The sequence below is a fragment of the Mirounga angustirostris genome, unplaced genomic scaffold (genome assembly GCF_029215605.1).
Source record: "Mirounga angustirostris isolate CCGP_5_RB_7025 unplaced genomic scaffold, mMirAng1.0.hap1 SCAF_17, whole genome shotgun sequence".
NCBI classification, from domain to species: Eukaryota; Metazoa; Chordata; class Mammalia; order Carnivora; family Phocidae; genus Mirounga; species Mirounga angustirostris.
Window position 1 is genome coordinate 32,520,996 of NW_026991725.1, and position 21,681 is coordinate 32,542,676.

The 21,681-nt window shown below is 44.3% G+C and overlaps 1 protein-coding gene, 1 long non-coding RNA gene and 2 other non-coding genes across 6 annotated transcripts in view; 3 read left to right on the forward strand and 1 right to left on the reverse strand.

The window, feature by feature from the left end:
• The first annotated feature begins 12,052 nt into the window (after nt 1-12,052).
• On the forward strand, nt 12,053-12,563 carry LOC123853872 (uncharacterized). Its single transcript, XR_006793222.3, has 2 exons — nt 12,053-12,136; nt 12,350-12,563. It is a non-coding gene; the product is annotated as an uncharacterized LOC123853872 (long non-coding RNA).
• Nucleotides 12,202-12,271, forward strand: LOC123854812 (small nucleolar RNA SNORD104). The gene has a single exon (XR_006793370.1). It is a non-coding gene; the product is annotated as a small nucleolar RNA SNORD104 (small nucleolar RNA).
• Nucleotides 12,474-12,607, forward strand: LOC123854829 (small nucleolar RNA SNORA76). The gene has a single exon (XR_006793386.1). It is a non-coding gene; the product is annotated as a small nucleolar RNA SNORA76 (small nucleolar RNA).
• An 896-nt stretch (nt 12,608-13,503) lies between these two features.
• TEX2 (testis expressed 2) overlaps nt 13,504-21,681 on the reverse strand; it is a 98,689-nt gene continuing 90,511 nt past the window's right edge. For 2 of the 3 annotated variants that reach the window (XM_045888647.3, XM_045888648.3), the window contains 4 exons: nt 21,078-21,203; nt 19,391-19,600; nt 16,932-17,052; nt 13,504-15,165 (listed from right to left, as the gene is read on the reverse strand). In XM_045888647.3, coding sequence (XP_045744603.1) covers nt 15,043-15,165; nt 16,932-17,052; nt 19,391-19,600; nt 21,078-21,203 — 580 coding nt within the window. In that variant the 3' untranslated portion in view covers nt 13,504-15,042. Of the gene's footprint in view, nt 15,166-16,931; nt 17,053-19,390; nt 19,601-21,077; nt 21,245-21,681 lie in introns of those variants that run through there. The other variant, XM_064583003.1, reaches the window with a different exon arrangement.

Genomic DNA, 21,681 nt, shown 5'->3' on the forward strand with positions numbered 1-21,681 from the left:
AAAAGGGGATAGCAACTTCTCCAATTTTTCCTGACTTGCTCACATGACAGCCTAAGATTTTTCAGGGATTGGGGAAAAAGGAGTAGGCGATGCTAGAGAAAACAGCAAAGAAGTAGCAGGGGACTGACCAAATGTCTAATCTGTGCGCACTGTGGATCAACCCTATTTGAGTATAAGACAGATAGATGCTCATTGGTAGCCCAAATCCCATAAACAGAGTTCCCTATTCCCAGCCACCAATGCCTGGATCGAAGTCAAGGGACCAATCTCTACCACTGCTGGAGAATCTAACACCAATTTTTAAGAGTGGGATGAATCTTGGCAACTGTGAAAGTGGTAGACACATTTTGAAAAGTGTTATCTGCATAGTTTCAATGTAGAGAGGTTTGGGATTGACAGAGAGATGTGTGGAAGCAGAGGCTCCATCACTCCTAGGCTGCGTAGCCAAGTGTCCACGGAGGAGCCTACAACACAGAAACTGGGAGGAGCTTTTTAATGATTACCTGTCCAGCTTGCAAGCTGACAACAGGATCTGCAAGACCACGTTTGAGTTAAAAGAGGAGCTTGACTAGAAAATGCTGCTCTCACATCCCTTCACTGGTGCTTTTTCTCAAACAGAGTAAGTCTAGGAGGGGAACTTTCTGTGCTGGAACTCTGGCAGCCCTTTGACAATTCAAAATGTCACTGTGACCTTGTAAGCACAGTAGATGAAACACAAAGGGGAATCTGACTCATCTGACTCATAAACCAGCTTTAAAGATCTAACGAAGAAAAAAAAAAAAACCTGTCCCAAGGAGTAGGTATATTTTGCATCTTGTACTCAGTTGGACCAAATCCCCAGGCTTTAACTGCACTATTAGAGGTTCTCAGAATTTCTTATGCACCAATTAGATTGTTCTTACACTTAATCAGTTCCCATGTTTTATGCACTTCTCCACTTGATTGGCAACTCCTATGGTAAGCCCTGGTTTTATTTATGGTAACATTGTCCATAAGGTTGATCCAAAGTTAAGTACTATTTTAAAAGCTTTTTGCTTAATGATAAAGCTAAAGCTGGCATCACTGATAAATAAAAACAGAAACAGAAATACTTTTGTAGGGTGCCTTTGAAGTGGACCTGCCCCTATAAAAGACCTGAAAATGGGCAGTAAGTGACCTTTCTGGAAGTTGCATTAAGTAGCATGCACTAAACAAGGCAAAGGTCATGGTCTCGGTGTGAAGATAAGCCCTCTTTTTTCACCAAGGCAAGAAAAATATGTGTATCGGATTTGACAAGGACTGCAGCAGGACCAGAATATGTCTGAGGAGCTGGGGGTTGGGAGAAAGTGAGTTCACAAAATCTTATTTTCACTTCTCTCTAAACCAGTGGTTCCCAAACTTGGAGAATGTTTAAAAAACAGATTTCCAACACCTTTTCGTGCCCTCGTCCCCCACTGATTCAGCATCTCCAGGGGTGGACCCCAGAGCCTGTATGTTTTCCAGTTTTCACAGGTGACTGAGGGCAGCCAAGATCTTGGGCCCCAGCTGTCTCACAATGTCCGGTGTTAATTCCTGTGGCCGCTAATCCCTTTTGTTTATTTTAGCAAATGTCGCCCTCTGGTGGGATAAATTATGACTCAGTCTTTAAAGAGTTGGTGCCTCTTCATTTCTGTTTAAAACCCTTCAAAATTTCATTTAAAAAATGATCATGAGGTTGGTTTGCAGATAGCTATTTAGTGAGAGGGTAGCTGCCTTTGAAGGAGTCTTTCAATTTAAAATCAGTTTGATTAACATATAGTGTATTATTAGTGTCAGAGGTAGAATTCAGTGATTCATCAGTTGCATATAGCACCCAATGCTCATTACATCAGGTGCCCTCCTTAATGCCCATCACCTGGTTACCCCATCCCCCCACCCACCTCCCCTCCAGCAAGAGTCCCTTATGGTTCATCTCCCTCTCTGATTTCATCTTATTTTTCCCTCCCTTCCCCTATGTTCATCTGTTTTGGTTCTTAAATTCCACATATGAGTGAGATCATATGGATATTTATCTTTCTCTTGAAGGAATCTTGAAAGGAAAAGAAGCTGATAAAACCCAAAAGAGAGGCCATGCTGACAGTTCCAGGAACGTCTCAAAGGAACAGTATCTTTATCAGAATAAGGTGACTGACTTTTTTTGTGTTGCTGCTGCAGCTTCCAAACAGACTTGACCTTCCAGCACATGTAGGGTAGTTACGGGATAAGCAAAACAATGAGGCAAGAGTCTCCGGTAGCAAGTGAAATCTTTATCTCCTTCATGTCCTACCGTTTGAAGGGAAATTTAAGAAAAGCCACAGTCACTGTGAGCAGTGTGTTTAGACAAACAGAACTTCGGCTCGTCCTGTTCCAGGATGACCGGATTTGAAAAGACTGTGATGCTCTGAAGAACTCTTTCCCACAGAATCCAACCCAATGCACACTTTCTTGTGCCACAAAGGGGAGTGTTCCTCATGATCGCAGTTAAGGGTTATTGGCTGTTTGCTATTGTTTGAGAATGTGCAAGTACACGCTTTATGGGATCACCTCACGTTACCTGCACAGCAGTTCCAGAGGTAGGTGTTGTTTGCCCCGTTTTACAAATGACACATTGAAATGTTAAGAAGTTTACAGTCTGGCAGGGGTAACACAGAGGGAGCAAGAGGCATGACCTGGATTAGGACCCAGCTACGTACATGACGTCAGAGTTCATCTGGTCAACCCCAGGGGCTATGACACTCTCCCCCATTAGCTGCTCGTTATTCTTGCTTCTCCCACAGCATGATGACAAGGTACCATTATGTGACCTGTAAACATAGTTAGGTGTCCAGCTTGGCATTTCCCTGAAGTACTGAGAGCAACCAGAAATTCATACAAATGTGTGGTGATGAGGGGCATTGCCTCAAACAACATGTAAGCCTCCTGGTCTCATCTGGGGGTTGTGCAAAAGAATGTGAGTGATAGAGCAGCCGTGTGGGAGAGAAGAGTGAGCTTCCTCCTGGGAGTTCTGCCCTGTGAGATAATTCAGTCTAATCCTGACTGATTATTTGTTCACTTGCCTGTGAGCTGCCATATTTCACACCCAGTCATACCAAGTCTGTATGCCACCATGGGGAAGCGTCCACACTGTCACCGTTTATCAGATATGAATATTCTCCAAGAGCCAACGCAGCACCAGTATGAAAATAGCGGTCCTCTCAAAATGCCTCCACTCCCTCCCTGGCCAGTCCCTCTTACTCCCCTGGGGTCTGGCTTATTTCCACAGAACTCTCTGGAAACTTCCTTCAGGCAGCTCATAAACATTCTTCCTCTTGTGAAATCCCAGGGGCCATGCTTCATCTAGTTTTTCCTGGGCCTCTTTTCAGATGTGTTAATAGTTCTTCTTTCTGAACTTTTTCTCTCTGGGTATTGCCATTTTCTGGCTCTTTTTCCTCCTTCCGGACTGTGCTTCTCACAGCTTAATAGTAGACCTTACCGACTCTCTCTCCTTTCTCCTTAGAACTCATTCACAGACAGAACCGGATTTCAGAGCAGGGGGCAGACTTAGTTATAATCTAGTCAGCTTCCTTGTGCAGATGACTTCATCTCTGACTTCTCCACGGATGATGACTACTCATTCATTCATTCTTTTAACAAATATTGCTGAGGGCTTCTGAGTACAAAGGATGGGTGCCACGAGGGAATATGACAGAGTCTGCAGGTTGGCGAAAGTGTCAGGACATGCACTGAAATAAGCACCATGCAAGGCTGACTGTGAGAAGTTCGAGAAAGCAGGAGTAAACTCATAAACATAACTGTGGTGTTCAAGAGAGAGATGGATCAGGAGGAAGGAAGGGAGTGGGATGGATAGAGCAGGAGCGGGGGGCGGAGTGCTTCATGGAAGAAGTGGTTTCTGCACTGGGTCCTTTCAGATTTGGCCGGGGAAGAGGAGGGGCATGAGGAAGGGATGACCCTGTGTGGCTTCATGGAAGCCCAAGCTGACTCCTCGGTGAGCCCACGCTTGGTTTCCACACTGGGGAGCAGTGGGAGATGAGGTGGGGAAGCAGCCAGGATGGGTCGGTGGGGAGTAAATAAATAAAAATTAAAAATTAAATAAGTAAATAAAAATTAAAAATAAAAAGATAGAGCTGTTTTTCCTCCTTTGAATCTAGACTGGCTCCATGATTGGTCTTGACCAGAAGTGACATTCAGGGACTTACCAGCCCAAGTTTAAGAGGATTGGCAGCTTCCATTTCCTTCCTCTTAGAATTCTCACTTTGGGGATACTCCTTCTTGGAACCTGGTTGCTATGTTGGGAGAGGCCCAAGCCACACACAGGCCACCTGGAGGAGAATGGGGTTGCTGTAATTAACAGCTCCCACTGAGCCCCCAGTGGCCAGCCAGCCCCAGCTGTCAGCCATCTGGGTGAGCCACCTTGGATGTTCCAGCCCAGTCAAGCCCCTAGGTGTCCTCAGTGGACACCACATGGCGTGGAAGAACCTCTCAGCTGAGCCTAGTTTACTCACACACTTGTAAGAGATAATAAAACAGCTGACTCCATAAAACTTATGGAGTAGTTTGGGTATGCAGTATTAGATAAGCAAAACAGCCACCCATCTGGCCACCTTCACTTGACCCTACTCCAACTAGAGTCATGAAAAGAAACTCATTTCCTTTCTAGTGGCCAAGCCAGGAGGTAGGAGGCCCAGGAACTGCCTCCATCCAGTATAAAGCCAATATAAAAGAAAGAAGTTGACAAGAAATGCACAGATGCAGTCAAGGTGCCCTGGCCAAGCTTATGTTCTGATTTGAGTTGGCTTGAGATTGGCCTGCCCAGCCCTGCCCCCTCTATTGAACCAGACCTTCCCCCATTTACCTCAGCTAGTTCAAGTTGAGTTCATCACTCAAAACCAATCAACCCTGATCAAAATGCTGGCTCAGCTCAGCATTTCTAGGAGGACTAAATCAACAATGTGTATGACCACACCTGGCCTAGGGCCAACCTTCAGTAAAGCAGAGTTTTCTTTCTCCTTTTCTCTTCCCCACCTACACCTGCACTCTGAAGACGACTCTGGTTGAAGGAGGTTGAAAGAGGGACACGAAGTGCATAAAATGTAGGGGTTTTCTTTTTACCCTCAGCTACACTGTGGGCTACTTGAAGATAGGGACTCTTTGCTTCACATTCATATTTCCCATGCCCAGAACAGGATCAAGCATGGAAGGGAGACTTTTAAAGTGTTTCTTGAAAAAGGAAGTGAATGAGAGGTCACATCTTCCTCTGAGACCAGAGAGAGGGGTCTCAAGGGCTGTGTTATGTTGAGGTAGAGAAGAGGAAAGTTGAGGGAAATCACAATGGGATGATTTGGGTCCCTTTCAGCTTCCACATATCCCCTCCCCCCACACATACGCACCCATGGCAGCCATCGGAGCAAGTCACCAATGCTGGCTGGCTGATTGTTCTAGACAGTGTTCTCTGTCTTCTCCATCTTTTATCCCCACATACTGGGTCCCTCTCGCTTCCCAGGAGCCCTGTTCCACACTCACCTCAGACCCCTCCAGACTCAGTGCCCTTCTTGACTCTCTTCCCAGGGCCTTGGGTCTTAGCTCTTCTGTATAACTTCTGGGTCCGTCTACTGTTCTGAGTTAGGACTCCCCACCACCCCTCCTGCTCCTGGTCCCTTGGTTCACTGGGTAGTTCATGGGGTGGGAGGTTTGTAAGCCTCCCTCAGAAGTGAGGTGTGGAGGTATGTATGTTGGTTGAGCTCAATCTTCTCAGATAACAAGGAATAGTTTTGACTAAAACAAAGTGTGGCCCTTAGGAGGTTGCATGGTATAGTGATCAAAGAGCATAAGCTTTTTTTTTAGGATTTTTAAATTAATTTATTTGACAGAGGGAGACAGCGAGAGAGGGAACTCAAGCAGGGGGAGTGGGAGAGGGAGAGGCAGACTCCCCGCTGAGCAGGGAGCCCGATGCGGGGCTCGATCCCAGGACCCTGGGACATGACCTGAGCCGAAGGCAGACGCTTAACGACTAAGCCACCCAGGCGCCCCCAAAGAGCATAAGCTTTAAAATCAAATTGTTACGAATTCAAATCCTAGCTCTGCTTGGCCATCTATTAATTGTGCAAATGTAAACAAATTAATCTTTATGAACCCTGGTTCTGATTGTTCGGACTTAGAGCTAAAAACTAGAAATAGCATTCCCTACCTTTCAGGACTTTCCCAAGAATTAGAGCTAAAATATGTCAAGTGCCTTGCCTGTGGTAGGCACTCCCTTATTAGTAGCTCATGTTATTCTCAAGGGAGGAGATAAATCTGGGCTGTGGAATGTCACAAGGAGCTTGAACTCCACCAGACTGTCACTCTCTTGCTTAAAACCCATGAATGATAAATTGGATTTCATCAAAGTTAAAAATGCCACCTCCTCTTTGAAAGACACTGTCAGGAAAATAAAAAGGCAAATATTCACAAAATATAGATGTGAAAAAGGATCTAAAGAATTCATATAACTCATTAGTAAGAAAACAATTTTAAAAGTGGGCAAAAGATCTACTACAAAAAGAGATATAGTAATAGTCATATGAAAAGAGGGTCACCGTTTTTGGTCATCAGAAAAATGCAAATTAAAACCACCATGAGTTGGGGCACCTGGGTGGCTCAGTTGTTAAGCGTCCGCCTTCAGCTCAGGTCATGGTCCCAGGGTCCTGGGATCAAGCCCCGCATCGGGCTCCCTGCCCAGTGGGAAACCTGCTTCTCCCTCTCCCACTCCCCCTGCTTGTGTTCCCTCTCTAGGTCTCTGTCAAATAAATAAATAAAATTTAAAAAAATAAAAAATAAAACCACCATGAGCTATCCCATTAGAATGAGTGACAATACCAAGTGCTGACTAGGATTTGAAATAACCAGAACTCTCATACATTGCTGGTGAGAGTGTAAAATGGTATAATCACTTTGGAAAATAGATTGGCAGTTTCTTATAAGGTTAAAGACATATGCTTATCACATGATCTAGTAATTCCACTCCTAAAAGGAATGCAAATAAATGTCCATAAGAAGACTTCTACGCTGATGTTCATAACAGCTTTATTCATCATAGCCCCAAACTGGAAACAACCCAAATTCTGTAAATATGTGGATGGAAAAACAAATGATGGCATATTCATACGATGAAATCCTACTCAGCAACACAAAAGCATGGATTATGATACGATAATATGGATGAATCTCAAAAACATTCGTTTAAGTGACAGAAGCCAGACACGAAAGAGTACAAACTGCATGAATCCATTTACAAGAAAATCTAAAACAGGCAAAGTCATTCTGTAATAACAACATAGATCAGTGGTTGCCTGAGTTGGTGATTGAAGAGGGCGGGCACTGACTACAAAGAGGCAAGAGAGAAGCATTTTGGAGCGATGAGAATTTTCTGTGTCTTGATTGTGGGGGAGGTCACACAAATGTACCTATTTGTTTTTTGTGTTTTTTTAAAAGACATTTATTTATTTTAAAGATTTTATTTATTTGACAGAGAGAGAGAGAGAGAGCACAAGCAGAGGGAGCGGCAGGCAGGAGAAGCAGGCTCCCCGCCGAGCAGGACCCTGGGATCATGACCGGAGCCAAAAGCAGCCTCTTAACCAACTGAGCCACCCAGGCGCCCCCAAATGTACCTATTTGTAAAAACAAACAAAAACCAGGGAAATGGACACCTAATATGGGTGCCTTTTATTGTGTGTAAAGTTGAATTTTTCTTTTTTTTTATAAAGTTGGATTTTAAAAGAGCAACTGCAGAAGAGAAAACCTGATTGTCAGCTGATTGGTCAATGGTTGTATAAAAATAAATGCTTTAAAACTTTAACTACACTGAGATACCATTTTATACTCACGTATGAAGAGTCTGACAATATCAAGAATTGGTGAAGGTGGAGGCCAATGTGGGAGTGCAAAGTACAGTATCCACTTTTGAAAAGTTATTTGCTATTATCTAGAAAGTTGGAAATGTGCCTACCCTATGACCCAGCAATTGTGCTTCAATCTACATACCCCAAAGGAACTTTTTTGCACACACACAAGAATATTCGGAGCGGCTTTGTTTGCAATAATGAAAACGGTAGGTACTGTAAACATCCAACAAAAAGAGGACAGATGTGTAATGAGTGATGTAACTGTGTACTGGGATGCTACACAGAAGTGAATCTGGTTGCCTTAGTACAATTACTAGCTGCAAACATACAACGTGAATGTCACCAATATTATGCAATAAAAAGAGTAAGTCATAGAAGATACATATATTCTATTTCTATAAAGCTCAAAATCACGCAAAACTAAATAACATATAAATGTATGAAGCAAAACTTTAAAAAAAAAAAAGTGAAACAAGACAAACTCTAAACTCAGGATGGTGGTTTCCTCTGAGAGTGTGGGAAGGAGATGGAATCAGAAGGGGCAGAAAGTGAGCTTTAAAATTATCGATGTCATTTTTCTAAAAGTGGTGAGCATATGAATGTTCAATTTATTATAATCTCCAAACCACACATATACTTTATATGTACTCTTTTGTATGCAGAGACATTTCATACTAAAAATTTGAAAAGGCAAGTATTGTCACATTGGGCTAAACACGATAAGCCGACCATGTGCCTCATACAAAGGACACACTAAAAACAAAGTAACATAGAAAGGTTAAAAATAAAGGGATGGGCAAAGTTATACCAGCAAACACAAACAAACAAAAAAAGACACAAGTAGCAATGTTAATGTAAGACAAATTAGAACTCAAGGCAAAAAACATGAGTGTTATTTTATACATAGATACATGTAATCCATGATGGAATATTATCAGCCGCAAAGTGTAATGAGATAAAGAGCATAGCCTCAAAATATACCAAGCAAATAACAATAGAAATAATCAAGGAAAACGACTAAAGCATAATTTTTTAATTTTTTTTTTTAAAGATTTTATTTATTTATCTGAGACAGAGAGAATGAGAGAGACAGAGAGCACATGAGAGCGGGGAGGGTCAGAGGGAGAAGCAGACTTCCCGCCGAGCAGGGAGCCCGACGCGGGACTCGATCCCGGGACTCCAGGATCATGACCTGAGCCGAAGGCAGTCGCTTAACCAACTGAGCCCCCCAGGCACCCTAATTTTTTATTTTTAAATGTCCTACAGTAATATGAAACCATGTGGGGGTATAGTTCTATGAATTTCGACAAATTAACATAAAGTCATGTAACCATCACGATCAAGATACAGAACAGTTCGATCACCCTCAAAAATGCACTCATGCTGCACCTTTGTAGTCAAATGCTCCTGCACCTCCAATTCCTGGAAAATCTTTCATCTGTTTTTGGTTCTTATAGTTTTCTCTTTTCTAGAATATCATATAAATGGAATCATACCATCTTTTGAGTCTGGTTTCTTTCACTCAGCATAATGCCTCTGAGATTCTTGCAAGTGTTGCATGTATCAATAGTTCATTCTATTTTATTGCCGAGTATCATTCAATTGTATGAATGTACCACAGTTGCTTAAGATCCACCCATTGAAGGGCTTTTAGGTAGTTCCACTTTGGAAGCATTATGAATAATGTTATAAACATTTGGTACAGGATTTTGTGTGAACATAAAATTTCATTTCTCTTGGGTAAGTTAACTTTGTAAGAAACTGTCCAAATTCTTTTCCAAAATGTATATACTATTTTGCATTCCCAAATAGTAATGGAGCAAAGTTCTTGCTGCTTTGCATCCTCCCCAGCATTTCATACTTGAAGCATAATCTTAACACGTCACAGTCAGTGACAGTACATATACTCCCAATCAAGTATAAATTAGACATTTGGAAAATATGATTACAACACAATTAAGGTTGAAATAATAAATATTTCATGTCAATGTACATGATAGTGAAAACACTGTCGTTGCAAGAATCCATGGAACATTTATTTATTTAAGATTTTACTTATTTATTTGAGAGACGGAGTGTGCGTGTGTGTGTGTGTGAGAGAGAGAGTAATAGAGGAAACACGGGGAGGGAGAGGCAGATGGGGAGGGAAAGGGAGAGAGAGAATCTCAAGCTGTCTCCCAGCTGAGCACAGAGAGCTGAGCACAGAACCCAGTTGGGGCTGGATCTCACAATCATGACCTGAGGTGAAACCAAGAGTCATATGCTTAACGGACTGAGCCATCCAGGTGCCCTGAGAATCTGTGGAACATTTGTAAAAATAGATGTTCTAGGCCACAAAGAAAACTTGTATTCATTTCCTAATGTAGAAACTGTACCACAATGTAATAAATGTAGAAAATAATAAAAATTTAAACAGCAATAAAAATAACTGCATAGACGTCACAAGACATTTGACAAAATAATCATTACTTTGGGTCATAGAGGAATTTTTAAATTTAACTAAAGACTGTGTCGAAAATAATGAAAATCAGAGTACAATTTAACTACAAGGTCAGGTTGAAATGCTTTTCTTACTACATTTTCCTTATTAAATTAGGAGGAAAAAAGGAAAAGATTTCCCAAAGAGAACATTAAGGAAATAAAGAAAACCAGATATTATGACTGGTTGCTGTTCTCTCCCCTGGTAAATCAAGCTCTCACAGGGCAGTGCCATATTATTCTCCATTACAATTCACCCTTGAACAACATGGGTTTGAACTGCATGGGTCCACCTTTTTTTTTTTCAACAAATACCATACAGCACTGCAAACGTATGCTTTTTTTTTTTTTTTTAAGAGGGAGAGAGTGTGCAGGATCAGGGGGAGGGGCAGAGGGAAAAGAGAGAATCTCAAGCAGGATCCACGCCCAGCAAGAGCCCCATGGGAGGCAGATCTCACAACCCCGAGATCATGACCTGAGGTGAAATCAAGAGTCAGATGCTTAACCTGCTGAGTCACCCAGATGCCCCTCCTTTATGATTTTCTTTCTAGCTTACTTTATTATAAGAATATAGCATATAATACATATAACACAAAAATATGAGTTCATTGACTGCTTATGTATCCATAAGCCTTCTGGTCAACAGTAGGCTACTAATAGTTAAGCTCTGGGGGAGTCATAATTGAGTCAGGAATTTTCCACCGCTGGGTGGTGGGTGCCCCAACACCTCCCTCACCCCCTTCCTTGTTCAAGGGTCAACTGTAGTGAAGAGTGTGTCTGGCTTACTCTAAGAGTTCAGTACTTAGAAGTACTTTTAACTTTCCCAAAGTTAGGCATTCTCTCCTTGGGGCTTCCACAGTAGGTTGTTCATAGCTCTATTTTAGCATTTATTAAAGCTCTGCACTCACCTAAGTTTTCCACCTCACAGCAGTCCTTTAAAATAATTATTTGTTGGGCGCCTGGGGGGTTCAGTCGTTAAGCGCCTTCGGCTCAGGTCATGATCCCAGGGTCCTGGGATCGAGCCCCGCATCGGGCTCCCTGCTCAGCGGGAGGCCTGCTTCTCCCTCTCCCACTTCGCCGGCTTGTGTTCCCTCTCTCACTGTCTCTCTCTGTCTAATAAATAAATAAAATCTTTAAAAAAACCAACAAAACAATTATTTGTTTACCACTCAGAATGTGCCAGGCAACCGACATGATTTCATTTAATCTTCACAACTTTTTTGGATATTCCTATTTTTCTCAAATTGAGGGTCATACAACGAATTCGTCACAAAGTCAGGATCTGGTTGCACATCCTCTACTTTCTTTCTTTTTTTTTTTTTTTTTTGCATATCCTCTACTTTCAAAGACAGGCTCTTTTTGCCCGAACAGGTTACTTTCAATTCAGGAACAAGGTTAGACTGTCACCTTTATATGCTCAGCTCCTAGCCTACCTCCTGGCACGGATCATTTCAAAGTGACTCAGTTGCGTCCTGTTTGTAAACTGCCCTTTGGTGTACTGTACAGAGACGCGCTAATTACAAGGCAGCAACCTAGACTCGGAAAGAAATCCAGACTCACATCTTCCCTTGACGCCCATCTCTATGGTCGGCACGTGACCACTCTATACTCTGGAGGACTCAGCGAGCACGGCCGCTCTTTGGGCTACTTTACGGGCACGTGACCGGAAGTGTCCCTTGCTATTGGTTACCGCCGGTAAGGCCCGCCCAACTGCCTCCTGTCAGCTCCTTAAGTAGAAGCCGGAGGAAGGGGCCCGGTCTTTCGGGGACTGTGACGTTGAGAAGGTGAGATGTGTCTGTACCGGGCTCCGGCGGGTCGGCCCGGGAGCCGGGTGGGTCGCGGGGGGCCTGCAGTGATGACACTCCCAAAAAAGCACGTGTTAGACTGCTGATGCGGGTGATGCGAACTACAATCTGAGCGGGGCCTCCGGGGTTGCGGCGGGCAGGGAACGGGCTTGCGGGCGCACAGCCGCTAACCCCCCGCTCTCATTCTTGCAGGTTCCGGCCGGGCCGAGGACGTCGCATCTCCCTGTCCTCCTCCTCTTGGACCATTCCCCGAAGCCCTTCAATAAAAGGATTTGATCCCAGCGCTGGTGTTGCTGTTGGTGTTCCTTGTCGCGACGCGCTGCTTTTGAGCCCCCGCTGCGCCTGCGCGTGGCGCCGGGGGTCAGGCTGCAGCGCCAGAGTACGCGCTTGCGCATAACTGGGGCCGCCTGGTTCTCCCGCCGGCGGCCCTTTTAACCGCGAGCGACACGGCGGCACCCGGCTGCGGGGGGCGGGAGGTTTTCCGGGGAGGGGGGAATGCGACGACTCCAGCCTCCGCCCTTTTAGCCGAGGTTGAAGCGCCCTGGAGAGACGTCGGGGATCCCGTAGGCCCTGCTACTCAGTGCCCCGCACGTTTCTGTACCTCTCCTGTAAGTCCTGTCGTCCGTGATCTCGAGACCTGCAGGTTAACCGCGGCGTGGATGGCCTCTGAAGGGGGGGCGGCAGCTAAGTGTGAGCAGTTTAAGGGCCCCGGAACTGGTTTCAGTCTTGAAGCTGCATGAATTTAAAAACTCGCCTGGCTAAAGTATGGCAGCGACCCATTTAGAAAAACTACCATTTAGGGCCAGTTTTTATTTGTATACTTTGCTGAGCATGGGGATAAAGGCTTTGGACAAATTAGCCCAGTTAGCCTGAAGAAGGTCGTTGTAAAGGTGAATTAAATTTTATGCATTTCTGGTCACATCAGGCACCTAAGTAAATGCACACTCCTTCCCGGTCCAGATGATTGGTGAGGAGCCATCTCACCTGGGTTTAGGTGAAAGGTGTATCAGTTCTGAGTACAAGGCAGCACTGTTGAAAGGCCAGGATGCATGAGGGCAGTGTTTGAACTGCTTTGGTGTGTAGTAACTGCAGGGCGCTCCAGGTTCACAGGATTAACGAGGCTACTGAGGGTGTAAGATCCAGCACAGAAACCAGACTGTCCCTCGGGTGTTTTAAAATCCGCTGAGGTGAGGACCACTCTGCAGTATTAGAAAGCCCATCTGGTGATCACCCAGGAAATGTAAGCTGCTTTGGCAGCTGAGTGCCCAAGTGACCTCTACGCACGGTTTATTCTCCCTATTATCCAAAAAGGATTGAGTAGAAATAACTTGGATGCTTATCTAGTATTTGACAATGAGATATTTATTTTGTGAAACAACGCAAGCGACTGCAAATCCCCACATACTATTTGATTAAGTGCAACAGGGTAGTCGTGTAATCTCTTTACACAGTAGTGCGTCTAGTCCTTTGCCTTTAGTTATTGCACAAAAATTATAGACCAGTGAACAAGACATGCGGACTGACAGGCAAATCGGCCTACACACTGAGAAATTAGAACAGTACACCAACTGGAATGATCAAATAATTTAAGTCAATGTTTAATGGTGCATTTAAAGTAATCAAGGGTTCAAATAATATTTTTTCAATATATTAATTTCTTTAAAGTCATGTTCAGGCAAGGTGCTGTTTAAAAAACCACTATTAGCTTTGTCCACAGATGTAAGTTATCAAAAGTTACCCACGGTAGTTTTGATGTTGAATGCAGCTTTAAACAAAAAAATTGTTTTAAGAGTACTTCTCAAAGCAAATTATACAACGAGAGCCCCCAAACTTGTAAACTAAAGATTCTGACACAAATGCACAAAATAAGGTTGGCAACATTAAAGGTCACATGGATTTTTAGATAATGTAGTGTTTAATGTTGAGCAAACTTGGTCTCGACTCTGAAAGGTGGTAAGAGAGTTCTCCGTTTTGGCTGTCAGAAGAGGGAACTGCCCACAACCTCAAAATATCCTAAACCAGTTAGATGAACAAAGCATTTAAGATGCCTATATGAAGCACAGAGCACGTTGGAGGTGCTGGATAGAAAGCTGTGGCTCTGGCTTTCTGCCCACACCCCAATCCACTCATGTGCAGTATTGGACATTTTCACACATGCTCATGTCTCAGGAAAACGTTTGGGATTAGTTAGAAATCAGGTGATTGTATCTCATTGATAGAAGGCTTGGGATGGTTTGATCTCATGGCTTTGCCTAATGTTCACAAATCCCACTGTCCCCACCCCAGCTGATCAAATGTGTGTGTGTGTATGTGTGTTCTATGGCTACTTGCTTCCAAAATGCACAATATGAAAAGTTGCTATGTGTATCTCTTTATCATCAATGAAATGGTTCACAAAATTCCACTCCCCACCCTCCACATGTTCCTGAACTGACATTTTCTGGCAGTGTGGAGGGCTGCATCCCCCACAAACTGTAGAAGTGAGAAAATGTTCCATTGTGCACTGGCTGCCTGAGGAAAAGCTTTGGAGGAGTCAAGGCAAGGGGAAAGCTTTCCAGTTGTACAGCTTTACTCTTACTGTGTTCTTTTGCTGCCACAAAAACTGGTAGACTCAAAAAAGCCATGGTGTGAGTCATCTGTAGCCTCTGGATCCACTGTGGTGATTCTTCTACAGTCTCCTTTGCCGAGTCAAAGCTTTGCAGCCGGCAACCCAGAGACCAGTTCCTGGACGCGTGGAATGACACCTCGCGGTGGAATGGGCACCAGCAGGCGGAGGGCAGAAGCTGTGGCACGAGGAGAGGCCAATGCTACAGCACAGAAGGCAGCCAAGAACCCCACACCTTTCGCTAGGTCTCATAATACTGGGAAGGTCAGATCTTCACCCATCACAGCTGATCAGCAGCCTCCACAAGTGGGTCTTTGAGGAGGCAGGAAGCGGAGCGAGGGTCCATGGCTGAGTGCATTATGGGGATATAGACATCATCCATGTTTGGCATGACAAAAACTTTCTGTAGAAAGAAATAGCCATGTGGAAGAATGTTCCTTTCTCAGGCTGTCCCCCTACTCTGTTCTGATCATTTTAGGCTTTGGAGAAGTTTTTTGTTTTTTTAAAGATTATTTATTTATTTGACAGAGAGAGAGCACAAGTAGGCAGAGAGGCAGGCAGAGGGAGAGGGAGAAGCAGGCTTCCCGCTGAACAGGGAGCCCGATGCGGGGCTTGATCCCAGGACCCTGGGATCATGACCTGAACCGAAGGCAGCGGTTTAACCGACTGAGCCACCCAGGCGCCCCTGGAGAAGTTTTAAAAGTACATATGAAACAACTTTTTGTGCATATTCTAAACTAGTTCCTATGCCACACTTAAAAAAGAGTTGAATCACATCAGCACATGAACAGAAGAACCCGGTAAGTCAGCTCTGGGGTGGAAGCAGCCTTTGATTTCATGTACATATGATAAAACTACTCATGAATTCATAAATATTCAATACCATTACTTAAAGAGAACTGGCTTCACGGGCTCATAGTATTTCCAAATTGCTATGTCCAGAACACAAATTCCAAGTGAATTTATCCAGTTAAATCTTAGCAACAAAATGTAAGCTAATTTTTTTCACCCAGAACCAGACAAAGCTATGTATGAAAGAAGTCCTACTATAATGAACGCACAAATAATCGGTGATTGATAGTAATGGTGCTTTGCCTATCCTGTTTATAAACTAATTTTACGCACGTGAATTTTGGCAATGCATTCAGTCTCCAGTAATGCCCTCTTACAAAAGCATACACAAAAGCAAAAAAAGGTGGCTATGGGAGGTTGTAGCAATTACCCATCAACTTCCCAACTTGCCTCAAAAATACCAGGTGCCAGGGTGCCTGGGTGGCTCAGTCAACTGAGTGTCCAACTCTTGATTTCGAGTCCGGTCATGATCTCGGGATTGTGAGACTGAGCCGAGGTCTTTGCGATGGGCTTCACACTCTGGAGGGAGTCTGCTTGAGATTCTCTCCCTCTCCCTCTGCCCCTCCCTACACTCTCTAAAATAAATACATCTTAAAAAAACAAAACAAAACCAGATGCCAACCTCTGCCCCCTCGTCCTTTCTTTGTGCTCCTTGTACCCCAATATCCCTGAAAGAGATGACCCACTCTAATGCCTATTGTAGGATCTAGGGAAAAGGAAAAAACTAAAGGTTGTCTTTCCCCTCACTGGGTTCAAAGTACTTTTTCACTTGGTGCTATTACTAAGCTTTCCAGCAACTGGTTTTCAGTTAATGTTAATCCATAGCTTTTAAATACAAATATAAAATTTTAAAGACAAGAGCTCAAAATATACCACTGCAAAAATAGGAGGTCTCCTTCAAAAGGTGAAACTCATTTACGAAGTAAATTGTTTGCCAATCCATAACACCTTGGAAGACCTCTGTGCCTCGAATATCTGATGGTTCATCCCGGGGCCTCGGCTACACTGCTATTAGCTTTGGGGGCAGAAAGCAGAAGGACAGGCTTGGAGAAGGAGCTCTGGCCTAGTGAACGCACCTTTGGGGCTTCCTCTGAACTACTTACTTTACAGGGTTCTGTGGATAAGGTTCAGGGTTTCTCAAACTGTACCTAAAGCGTTAGGCCTGTTTGATCATGATGGGTACTTTCCTGGAATGAGGGCCCATAGCTTTTAGATTCTCAAAAGAGGATCCTGACCCAGATGCACTTCAGAGCCTCTGTTCTGCCCTGAGCTTTGAGACTCAGGTGAAACGCACACCAGGTGACACCACACATTTACCTGAAACTCTTGTTCCAGTTTCTTCTCTATCCAGTCTGTCACATGAACTAAAGTCACTTCTCTCTCTCCAAGTTTTGGCCGAGCTTTCAGCTCTACATATGGTGGCTTCCGGAAACCATACCTTTTTGAAGAAGACAAGTAGTAAACAACTACATTTAGATGCAAAGAGAGGAAGCAGACAAGTACCAACAGCAAACACTGTTCATCTACTCAGGGCTTCATCCCTACGTAAATGTTCTTACTCTGAAAATCCCCTCTAAAAATGATTCAAGGCAGCAAACAAGAATTGTGAGCTCCTACGTCCCTGGACTATGTGTAGGGCTGTGATGATCTGAGAACAGTTCTGACAAGCTGGGAAATGTAGAAAGCACCACTGGCAAAGTCTGACCTGGGTGTTGTTTTCTGGTTTTTTGTTTTTCCTGAAATGGCAGGGATCTTTCTTGTTGCTATTTTAATAAAGGTAGCATATGTACATTACAAACCCCCCAAAATACATGTGTACAAAGCAGAATGTGAAAGATACTGCCTCTCTCTGAATCTTACCCCCAAGACAGGACTACTGAGAGAAGCAGGGTCAATTTTCCCCACACTCCTAATATGTATATGTAAACAGAGAACGTTCTAGAACCTGCTTTTTCATTCCATCCCGCACAGCATGCTGATTAAGGCTTCCCAGTGGAGCAGACTGGCATTCAAAACCGTTGGTAAAGGATCTAGACAAGAGACCATGTGCTATCAAATTACCTAAAAACTTCCATTTGTCATGGATCGGTGTTTTAAAAATTACAACGAAAATGTCAAATTGCTATAAGCATTTCTAAACACTCTCAAGAGCTATACTTAACTTCATGGATTCGTAACAAATGCCCTGGGTATACTCCCCCAGAAGCCTTGTGTCACCTGTAACTGATGCATCTTAAAGCATGAAAGTGAGGAAATGAATCATTAATCTTACTACTAAAAATTTTTTTCTTGTTAGGTTTGGAAGACTGTACAGTAAGATATTAATGGTGGTTATTTGTGGGCGGTAAGATTAGAGGCTTTTTTCCCCCTCCACTTTTTTTCATTTGTTCCCTTTTTTTCTTTTACAATGAAAATATTACTCTCTAAAAATAAAATCTAAAAAGGTATTTTAAAGTTTTTACTGGGAAACACTGGTATCACCATCAAATGGTTATTCAATTCAAAAACTGTCTTCTGATCATTCTCATAAGCCCTTCTAAGTGCCAGGGGTATGCACCAGCATGATAGTTTCACTCTGGGATAGAATAGAGCTATCTTTTTTCATGCCAATGTAGTTTCTGGTACAATGAAGTTTTCTGCAATCACTGTATACACTTGTATACACTTTAAACGATCTAGAATGACAATTTTATTTTATTTTTTTATTTTTATTTATTTTTTTAAAGATTTTATTTATTTATTCATGAGAGACAGAGAGAAACAGAGGGAGAAGCAGGCTCCCAAGGAGCAGGAAGCCCGATGCGGGACTCGATCCCAGGACCCTGGGATCATGACCTGAGCCGAAGGCAGACGCTCAACCATCTGAGCCACCCAGGCACCCTGGAATGACAATTTTAAACTGCAGTTCACAGATAGTGATTTTCCTCTGCTGGACCCATGAATAATAGGTTATTCCAGTGGTTCTCAGGTCCTGGATCCTGGGGGCTGGGTACATCTTTGTTTTTTTTTTTTTAAGTTTTTTTTTTTTTTTAAATTTTATTTATTTATTTGAGACAGAGAGAATGAGAGACAGAGAGCATGAGAGGGAGGAGGGTCAGAGGGAGAAGCAGACTCCCTGCCGAGCAGGGAGCCCGATGCGGGACTCGATCCCGGGACTCCAGGATCATGACCTGAGCCGAAGGCAGTCGCTTAACCAACTGAGCCACCCAGGCGCCCCTACATCTTTGTTTTTAACAAGTCCCCAGGTGACTGTGATATGCAGATAGGGTTGAGAACCACTGGTTCATTCAATGACAACTCCTTGGGTAGACCTTCTACCACAATTACCAAGTACATGGGCTCTGCCTCCTTAACATTTAGGTCTAACCCGGGGAGTCTTCCCTAAGTACCTCGGGCTCTGCCGGATGCATGATCCCCCTCCGTAAAGTGGGGTAACAGTGGTACCTATCTCCGCAGGATGCTGTGAGGACTGACCAGATGAAGCAGCTACACCCCAGGCCAGGCAGAGAGTAAGAGCTCTACAGAGGGTGGCTCTTCTAACTGGGGGAAAGAGCTGGCTTTGAAGGGGAGGAAGACCAAGAAGAGATACATGTGAAGATGAAGCTTTCAATGTGAATTAACCATTCACAGAAAAAAAGCAGAACTGGATTTGCAACGGACATGAAGGTTCCCTGAAGAACATTTGACAGTGCTTCTGCCCAGGAGAAGGTACTTCTCCATAATGGCGGGGGTAGGCAGGCTGGGATACGGATGGTCCCGCGAGAGGTTATACGCACCATATTCGGTCAGTCGGAGGGGGTGGAATGTTGACCGCCAGGGTTCCTCGGCATTCTTGTACTTCTACGGTCAGCAGCAGGGGTGTATTGGAGACTTCTTCAATCTTCTTTTTAATGAACTCTGTCTCTGTTGCTTTTTGGAAGTATTTTGACTTGGTAATTTTATCGACAAACCTCATAATCTTACTTGTTCGATGACCTCCAACATACCTTTAAATGAGGGACGCAGGTGTTAGTATAAACTTTGCTCCTCCACACACAAAAACTCTGTGGCTCGGCGTTCACCTTACTTTAGACTGGAGTTTCTCAACCGAAGCACCACCGACATTTTGGACGGGCTAATTCTTTGGGGTCGGGGCTGCCCTCTGTACTCCTGTAGGTGGTTTAGCAGCATCCCTGGCCTCAACCGTCTAGACGTCAATAGCATGCTTCCCCAGTCACGATAATAAAAAATGTCTCCAGACATTGCTCAGTGTCCACTGGGGGAGGGGGGGCAAAATCACCTCCAACTGAGAAACTACTACTTTAGAGAAGGTGTAGAGATCAGACAGAGCCCAGGTCTTGACCAGTGGAGAGACAAAGTTCTCACAGTGCAGAGAAGGCATCTCACCTGTCCTCCTTAATACACCTCAACTACTGCTTATAAATCCTGTGTCCTCCTAGAGGAACCTCCCCATCTCTACACATCAAATAAGAAATCATGCTGCATCGACAGGGACATAAAATACAGTCGTTAACGGACTGCCTTTTAGGTGATGTCATATCAACTTTAAGTGGCAACTACTTTTCAAAGCGCTTAGAGCTTCTTTCTAAAGAAAACTGCTACTCAAGCTGGCAGGCTAGCAGGCCAAGAAAGCAAGCTTTTCTATCAGGTCCTATCTACCATAAGACTGCCCTAGGAAGAGAGGATATTTGCTTTTTAAAATCCTCCAGAGTTTCAGAGTGTCAGGAATAGTATGTGTATGTGTGTAGGGAAAAGCAGTCATTCCTAAGAAGGTCAAGAGGGTAGATTTTAAATAACACCCACAAACTTTAGTATCAACTCCTCAAATGTCTGGATTCTCTCCACCTTCTGTCGGATTTCAAAAGTGAATAGGCTGATATTTTCTTACCAGTGCTTCTGAATCTCTGGTTTCTTTATAATCTTCGTCTCTTCAACTCACTTTAATAAGCTAAGTGACCCACATCTTCAAAACACACCAAAGAAATGCCCGGAGCTCAACAGAAGGGCGACCAGACCGAGGGGGCGCAGTGCCCTCCGCCGACAGCAGGGGGAGGTGTTGCGCACGCTGTGCCACAAGTGCGCCCCTCAGTTCTCTATTCAGAATTTTCTTACATGCAAGTGATGAATCACTAAATTCTACCCCTGAAACTAATACTACAATATATGCTAACTAACTTGAATTTAAATAAAATTTTTAGAAAATAATACTTTTCTTCAGTGGCCTGAGAAAGCCATTCTGATGGGGGACCTTGTTAGCTAAGGAAAGCTATGCGGGTCTTTTTTGCTCTGGGGCCTGGAAGTTTAAGCCACTTTGGGTTCTTAATGCAAAAACCATTCACTCAATGTGAAGGAGGAAGAAAGATTATCAGGAACGGGGGGGGGGGGGGTAGGGGGTGGGGGGGGAAGCTCACCCCCAACTTGGTACCCTGACCCCTGGAGCCTCTGGAAACCGGATCCACTTACCCTTCGGCCCCCGGGAGAGGTGGTTTGTCTCCGGCGCTGGGCTCTGGAGCATCGTCCTCCTCAGAGGAGCCAGCACTGGAGGACTCCTCATCGCTGTCCGCCAGACAGTATGCCCTGGGCCTGCAACTGATGAGGGCAGAGTCACCACCGTAGCCTGCCCTCAGGCTCTGCTTAGAAAGAGAACACACATGCTCCACCAGCACCACCACTAACATGTCCTCACTCTGCCCACCCCGCCCAGGAAAGAAGGGGCCCAATCCAAGAGTCCTCGGATTGGCCAGGCTGCCCGGGACACTCTTCAGTGCCAAGGCCCCTGGGGCCTCAAGAGTTCCATTTTGTGCATGCATCAGGACAGGTGGTGGGGGTGTGATGCCGTCCACACCAAATGCAGTGATCTCATCAACATGGCAGCTACTTAGCCAAGTGGGAGGGTGAATGGGAAGAACGATGGTTACAGGGGTGAGGTGACAGCTTATGTTGGTGACATAACCTCCTCTCACCCATGACAGGGATGTTCAGGCAAGGCCCTGACTCTGGCTGAGCTCAACAACTATGATGCTTCCTTAGTCACCTCCAGGTTCATTTTGACTCAAGACTCCTTCCT